This window comes from Salmo trutta, chromosome 4 (assembly GCF_901001165.1).
Source record: "Salmo trutta chromosome 4, fSalTru1.1, whole genome shotgun sequence".
Taxonomy (NCBI): Eukaryota; Metazoa; Chordata; class Actinopteri; order Salmoniformes; family Salmonidae; genus Salmo; species Salmo trutta.
In genome coordinates, this window is record NC_042960.1 from 49,164,504 (window position 1) to 49,172,975 (window position 8,472).

At 41.6% G+C, this 8,472-nt stretch overlaps 1 protein-coding gene across 1 annotated transcript; it reads right to left on the reverse strand.

Annotated features, from left to right (window-relative positions):
- Positions 1–1,733: 1,733 nt before the first annotated feature.
- Positions 1,734–8,046, reverse strand: LOC115192509 (39S ribosomal protein L55, mitochondrial). The gene is made up of 3 exons (XM_029751103.1): positions 7,860–8,046; positions 2,140–2,341; positions 1,734–2,013 (listed from the first exon to the last, which is right to left on the reverse strand). Exons 1-3 carry the CDS (start codon positions 7,901–7,903, stop codon positions 1,867–1,869), a joined length of 393 nt encoding a protein of 130 aa, XP_029606963.1. The 5' UTR covers positions 7,904–8,046; the 3' UTR covers positions 1,734–1,866.
- Between the last annotated feature and the right edge of the window lie 426 nt (positions 8,047–8,472).

An 8,472-nucleotide genomic window follows, 5' to 3' on the forward strand; every position in this document is an offset into this window, starting at 1 on the left:
CTTAAATGACATCATAACCGGCGTCGATAAGAGACATTACTGTGCAGCCGTATTCATCGACCTGGCCAAGGCTTTCGACTCTGTCAATCACCACATTCTTATTGGCAGACTCGACAGCCTTGGTTTCTCAAATGATTGCCTCGCCTGGTTTACCAACAAATCGGAGGGCCTGTTGTCCGGACCTCTGGCGGTCTCTATGGGTGTGCCACAGGGTTCAATTCTCGGGCCGACTCTCTTCTCTGTATACATCAATGATGTTGCTCTTGCTGCTGGAGATTCTCTGACCACCTCTATGCAGACGACACCATTCTGTATACTTCTGGCCCCTCTTTGGACACTGTGTTAACTAACCTCCAGACGAGCTTCAATGCCATACAACTCTCCTTCCGTGGCCTCCAACTGCTCTTAAACGCGGGTAAAACTAAATGCATGCAATTCAATCGATCACTGCCCGCACCTGCTCGCCCGTCCAGCATCACTACTCTGGACGGCTCTGACATGGACAACTACAAATACCTGGGTGTCTGGTTAGACTGTAAACTCTCCTTCCAGACTCACATTAAGCATCTCCAATCCAAAATTAAATCTAGAATTGGCTTCCTATATCGCAACAAAGCATCCTTCACTCATGCTGCCAAACACACCCTCGTAAAACTGACCATCCTACCGATCCTCGACTTCAGTGATGTCATCTATAAAATAGCCTCCAACACTCTACCCAACAAAGTGGATGCAGTCTATCACAGTGCCATCCGTTTTGTCACCAAAGCCCCATACACTACCCACCACTGCGACCTGTACGCTCTCGTTGGTTGGCCCTCGCTTCATACTCGTCGCCAAACCCACTGGTTACAGGTTATCTACAAGTCTCTGCTAGGTAAAGCCCCGCCTTATCTCAGCTCACTGGTCACCACAGCAGCACCCACTCGTAGCACGCGCTCCAGCAGGTATATCTCACCGGTCATCCCCAAAGCCAATTCCTCCTTTGGCCGCCTTTCCTTCCAGTTCTCTGCTGCCAATGACTGGAACGAACTGCAAAAATCTCTGAAGCTGGAGACTCATATCTCCCTCACTAGCTTTAAGCACCAGCTGTCAGAGCAGCTCACAGATCACTGCACCTGTACATAGACCATCTGTAAACAGCCCATCTATCTACCTACCTACCTCATCCCCATACTGTATTTATTTATCTTGCTCCTTTGCACCCCAGTATCTTGCACATTCATCTTCTGCACATCTAACATTCGTGTTTAATTGCTATATTGTAATTACTTCGCCACCATGGCCTATTTATTGCCTTAACTTACCTCAATTGCACTCACTGTATATAGACTTTTTGTTTTCTTTTATTCTACTGTATTATTAACTGTATGTTTTGTTTATTCAATGTATAACTCTGTGTTGTTGTATTTGTCGAATTGCTACAATTTATCTTAATTGTGCACCAAAACTGTTTAACATGCAATTGCATTTAGAATTGTTGTGCAATGGGCTTATAAAAGCACATTTGACTCTTGCAGTGAGGAGCTGCAGGAGGAATCCCGCTCAAAATAAGCTCTGCATGCATGATAGTCATTTTGGATAAATCAGATTCAGTTCAGGCTACATGATAACTAACGAAAATACACACGGCAATTTAATTCCACTATATTATGCAAATTGACCTATAGACCGATTAAAAATGATGGTCAAATGTATTTCCATCAATGAATAAAAAACATTTTGCAATTGGGAGTTTTGGACTGCAACAGTTTTATTTAACAGCTTTTCATTTATTAATTTATTTTCCAAAAGCTGACAATTGTTGGCTAACGGAAAACCCTGATTGGCAGAATAGTCAAAGTTAAATAGCTACAACAGGCTCTATCACTTCTTCCAAAACTTGCTGTAATCATCCACTTTGAAATCATCTTCGAATTCCACTGTCTGCTTAACAGCTCCCTTCCTGGGATCCCGCTTCCGCATCCTCATTTTCCTTTCTTCCTCTGAGAGTGTACTGATGTCCACAGGCATCTGAAGAAGGGATACAATACCAAATCCTCACAATCAGTCTCACAATATGATTAGCATTCAAATGTAGTATTCCTGAATAGCCAAACAGATCAATCCAATTTTTGTTTTCAGTTCAAGGATGCTTACCATGAGTATCCTCTTGGGCTCTTTGTACCTAATGTTAATTGTGGAACCATCGGGTTGTACGAGCAACAGTGGATACAACCTTTCATACTTCTGTCGACTGCTTCGTACAATTGATGTCTTGTTGGAGTTGTGCTGAGTGGTTGTTGTGTGTAAACTTGATACAGGAAGGAAATGACTCTGAGCAACCACCGCTTGTAGACATCTAAAAGACAAAACATTCACAATGTTGAAACAATTAGGATCTAGAAAGGACAAACTGACAAAGGCTTAATGCAAATGTACTCAGAAGCTTGTGATGCGAGCCTACCGGACGAGCTAAATGCCTTTTATGCTCGCTTCGAGGCAAGCATGAGAGCAGTATATCGGGGATAGTATATCCAGAGAGAGACATGATTCCGTGAAACAAAGTATGTTACAGTCCCTGATGTCTCTCTGGAAGGAGATCCTCACCCTGAGCTCGTCTACTTTATTGTCCAGGGACTGAACATTAACGAGTAATATACTCGGAAGCAGTGGATGGCGAGCACGCCTCCTGAGTCGGACTATTAGTCCGCTCCGAATACCTCTTCTTCACCGGCGGCGTCTTGGAGCAGCCTCTGGGATATTCGCTCTGATATCCAAAAGTCATTTCCGGCTGTGTGTAATAACACAAAACGTTCTGGGCTAACAATGTAAGAAAAGATTAATTAAAAATAAATACTGCAAAGTTGCTTAGGAGCTAGAAACAGAGCTTGCTGTTGCTAGCACATTTTTCCTAGGATATAAATATTTGGTTGTTATTTTACCTGGAATGCATATGGTCCTTTTTTAGCTGGATATTTGTAGAATTTGACCTATTGAGTCATACAAAATCATGTGTTCTCTACTCCAACAATTAATCCACAGATAAAAGGAGAAAGCTAGTTAATTTTTTTATATTAATCAAAAAAAACTAACTCTGCTCATTCATCTTTCCGCTTCTTCTGGATTTGATATGGTGGTTGGCAACCAACTTTAAGGTGCATAGTACCACCAACTGGACTGGAGTGTGGACCTCTGATCTTTCAATCATGTGGGTTAGCATGCTCATAAAAACCAATGAGTACATTTAAGTCATTTAGCAGACGCTCTTATCCAGAGCGACTTACAAATTGGTGCATTCACCTTATGATATCCAGTGGAACAACCACTTTACAATAGTGCATCTAAATCTTTTAAGGGGGGGGGGGGGGTTAGAAGGATACTTTATCCTATCCCAGGTATTCCTTAAAGAGGTGGGGTTTCAGGTGTCTCCGGAAGGTGGTGATTGGCTCCGCTGTCCTGGCGTCGTGAGGGAGCTTGTTCCACCATTGGGGTGCCAGAGCAGCGAACAGTTTGGACTGGGCTGAGCGGGAACCGTGCTTCCTCAGAGGTAGGGGGGCCAGCAGGCCAGAGGTGGATGAACGCAGTGCCCTTGTTTGGGTGTAGGGCCTGATCAGAGCCTGAAGGTATGGAGGTGCCGTTCCCCTCACAGCTCCGTAGGCAAGCACCATGGTCTTGTAGCGGATGCGAGCTTCAACTGGAAGCCAGTGGAGAGAGCGGAGGAGCGGGGTGACGTGAGAGAACTAGTAGTTGGGAGAGGCGGGACATGTAGCACGTCAAGCATCTATTTTAGCTCCTGGCTACGCAGGCCTGCGGGAGCAGTTTGGATGAAATTATTCAAACATGCATGTGTACATTTATTTTGCAACACGGACAGTTTAGTCAGCATGTAAGGAATAATTTTTCACTTCTCTCATTGACTTCCCCAAACCCCGGTCTGCTCGAACTGTTTTGCAAGTGTTCCTGGATTTTGCGCCTCGGAGTTTAGAAATTCTGTGCCGAAACTTTCGTGAACACACCAGGCGTATTCATTACGGAAACTGTTTAAGAAGCAAACAGAGCAAAACGAGTTTCTATTGAACAAATTCAGGTAGGTCCCTCCCCGTTTAGTTTGTTTCCGCTTAAGAAACATGTTGCAACAGAATCGTCATAAATACGCCCCCAGGGGTGTATTCATTACGTATTGCAACTGAAACAGTTTACCATTTAAGAACCAAATGGTAGCAAACAAAGCAAAATCTGAATTTGTCCAATAGAAACGTTTGTTTTCGTTGCAAAATGGTTTCCGTTTGGAATAAACGGTTGCTGTTGCAAAACCGATGAAACACTTCAACAGATTCGGCATAATGAATTCACCCCTGCACAGTGGCCTGTTTTGTATGTTATTTTGGCATTCAAACATGTCACATCAGTTTACAAACAATGTAAAACATTTAAAATGTAATTAAGACGCATACAAACATGGTCTCTTTTTGCTTTCTTGACCAAGGCTGGTCCAAAATGCAAGTGTTTCCGCCTAGCTCAGTGCTTTCTGTGTTTGTGGGAGAGCCAGCAGAAAATACAGAGCGTAGGGGGTTGGTTATGTTCTATTTGCGCCGTGATTGGCTCAGTGTTCTGTCACTCATGGGAACACTACATCACTGCAAAATCTACGGGGAGAATTCGAATGTTCAAGCCCCTGGGGTACTGCCATAGACTTACATTTGAAGTGCCCATCCATGGCGGCTCAAGGTCATTTGCCACAGATAAAATTACATAAAATCACGTTATATCTACCGTAGCTTTGATTGGACTGTCAACATCATACTTAGCTAGCAAGCTAAATCTTAGCCAGCAAGCTAGAGAAGCAGTCATCATCATGAATCAAGTCGGCAATCTACTGGCAAATCCTTTTTAGTCCTTGTCATATGAAGAAAAGTTATAGATAAAACGTATCGGTGCTCATCAGAAATTGGACATAAAAATTACACAAGAGAAAACGCAAATTAAACAATGAGTGGTTTGAAAAATCAGTGGCTAACTGTAAGCGTTGCAAAGCAATCACTAGCCTGCTATTCAAGTTGGGGTTTAAGGGTCTCTTTTCCAAGCTTAAAAGGATCAACATTCACATGCAACACCAGGGGCCAGAAAAGGTTGAATACATTGGCCATGCTGTCAATCCAGCATGACTTCTGCTGTGTTCAAAACAACTGGAAACTTGAAAATCTCAGACTTTAGTTAGTTCAAGACAACTGGGAACTCTGGGGGGGAAAAACAAGCTCAGAGTAGGTAAATACATGTTGAAAGGTCACCCAACTTGGTTTGGAACTCGGGCCTCTTTTTAGAGCCAAGACCTGCAGATCACTGACGTCATGATTCAACCTTGTTTCCCCCCCCACAGAGTTCCCAGTTGTCTTGAAGGCACCATAAATCCAGAGAATGCCAGACATTGATGACAATATTTGCCCACAAGAAGGACCGCCATGCCACCTTCCTGTTCAAGTGAGCACAACAAGGCTAGTCCAAAAATGTATTGCATGCTGCTGCATAAATTATGTAATATGCCAGGGAAATATGTATACTGTAGCTAAGTAATACTAAGTGTATGTTGCGTAGTAAGCTGTTAGTAGACCATGTGCCTCACCATTATAATTTGGTCTCTTTTCACCTCTTAATGGGGCGGCAGGTAGCATAGTGGTTAGAGCGTTGAACTAGTAAACGAAAGGTTGCAAGATCAAATCCCCGAGCTGACAAGGTAAAAATCAGTCGTTCTGCCCCTGAACAAGGCAGTTAACAACATTGAAAATAAGAATTTGTTCTTATTTTGTTTAACTGACTTGCCTTGTTCAATAAAGGTAAAAAAACTAAATAATAATAAATTCACCTACTGTTCTGACTTGGTGGTGCACATGTAGCCTGTTTTAGAGATGTCATAATTGAAAATTGTAAAAGCTTTCATTGTCTGCTTATATGCCCCCTTTATTTATCCTACGGTTCTGAATTGGTGTACAGGGAGAATACTGTAAGAACGGCCCATGTTCTGAATTCTGTCGCTGTACATTACAAAAGTGCTGAACAAATAGTTATTAACTACGTTCGTCTTCGCTCGCTAATTAATGTCTTAATCGAATTCATGGATTGCCTCTTATCCGCTCATCATTCCCTTATGCCATAGCTTGTACAAGTGATGTAAAGTAGTACTTTAAAGTATTTTTACTTAAGTCGTTTTTTGGGGTCTGTACTTTACTATTGAAATTGTTGACAACTTTTACTTCACTACATTCCTAAAGAAAATAATGTACTTTTTACTCCATACATTTTCCCTGACACCCAAAAGTACTTGTTACATTTTGACAGGAAAATTGTCCAATTCACGCTCTTATCAAGAGAACATCCCTGGTCTTCCCTACTGCCTCTTATCTGGCAGACTCACTAAACACATGGCTTGTTTGTAAATTAATGTCAGTGTTGTAGTCTACCTCCTGGCTATCGGTAAATTAAAAAAATATATAGATATTGTGCTGTCTGGTTTGCATAATATAAGGAATTTGAAATTATTAATACTTTTATTTTGATACTTAAGTACATTTTAGCAATTCCATTTACTTTTGATACTTAAGTATATTTAAAACCAAACACTTACTCAAGTAGAATTTTACTGGGTGACTTTTACTTGAGTTATTTTCTATTAAGGTATCTTTACTTTTACTCAAGTATGACTTTTGAGTACTTTTTCCACAACTGGTTAGTACATCGTAATTGTCAGTAGAAACAACATTTGTTTAAGCAAGTCAGCCATATCACTGTCAGCTATGTTTTTTAAAAAGGCTGAATGAACGATTTCACTGCCAGACAATGCTCTGCTGATAGCCAGGCGGTGTCAGAGGAAGGCCCACAAAAAATTGCCAAAGACTCCAGCTACCCTAGTCATAGACTGTTCTCTCTGCTACCGCACGGCAAGCGGTACCAGAGCACCAAATCTAGGTCCAAAAAGCTTTTAACAGCTTCTACCCCAATCCATAAGACTCCTGAACAGCTAATCAAATGGCTACCCAGACTATTTGCATTGTGCCCCCACCCCCATTTTTACACTGCTGCTACTCTGCTGATTAACCATGCATAGTCACTATACCTCAATTACCTCGACTAACCGGTGCCCGCTTACATTGACTCTGTACTGGTACCCCCTGTACATAGCCTCGCTACTGTTATTTTTAATGATTTGTTATTTTACCATTTCTTATTTGATTATTATTTTTTACTTCAGTTTATTTTAGTAACTACTTTCTTAACACTCGTTTTCTTAACTGCATTGTTGGTTAAGGGCATCTAAGTAAGCACACCTGTTGTATTCGGCGCTTGTGACAAATACAATTGTATTTGATAGCTTTATGTAGCCCCTAAAAGTTTGAGGGAACCGTTTGTCACCGTTAAAGTGCAATGAATGTATTGTTACATGCAAAATCGCCACTGCAACATCTTTACTTTGGTGAGTAACGAAAGTATATTGAAGCCAATCACTAAAATAACTGGTTATATGTAGGGATGAATGGCAAGATAGACCGCAACGCCACTCGGAAGCCTAAGGCACTGCATCTCAGAGCAAGAGGCGTCACCACAGTCCCTGATTCCAATCCAGGCTGTATCACATCTGGCCGTGATTGGGAGTCCCAAATTGCAGCGCACAATTGGCCCAGCGTCGTCCGGGGTAGGCCGTCATTGTAAATAAGAATGTGTTCTTAACTGACTTGCCTAGTTATAAAGGTAAAAACATGTTTGTTATTTTAAATACAGGGCGTTGAATGCGGCGCAAGCCGCAAGTAACGCCATGGACCAGAGCTACTTGTTAGTTAACGTGCGTCCCAACGAACGTCTTCAAAACCAACACTTCGTTTATTTACCTGTTTAAAACACTCTTCGTCGTCCATACTTTCTGTAGGGCCATGTCGGATTTTAGCTAGCGTTTTTCTCAACGGAATATGGAATTGTTTGTTATTCTAGCTAGTTATCTCGCTAATCATTATGTTTTAGATTTCTAAAAGAGAGAACAGGAAGTGGAAGGTCGTGCGCAGTTGTCCGGTAAATAAACGACGTCAGGAAACAATTACCATCCAAATGGTTCCTACATGTGATAAACCACGTCAGGAAACATATCCTGCGTGAATACAGTCATTGTTTTGAATCAAATCAAATGTCAACATTTAACAATAATGTAATACAGTTGAGTTTATTAAAGAAGAAATTATCAACTTCATGCGTAAATGTATACATGATATACTTTATTCCTAGTTATATTAATATGCTCTGTCTGTGTAGTTCAGTCCTCCTGGGATGTTTGTGGGCAGGGAACCACAGGCTGAAAAGCCGGCTGGTAATGCTGTAGCCTAATACTCATTCTCTCTGTAGCCAGAAAACAAGGCTCCCTAAACTGTCTCCTCAGTCTTGTTTGTTAATAAATTGCGGATGGTTGAAATATTTTTCTTTACTAAGCAATCCTATTAATAATACATAGAT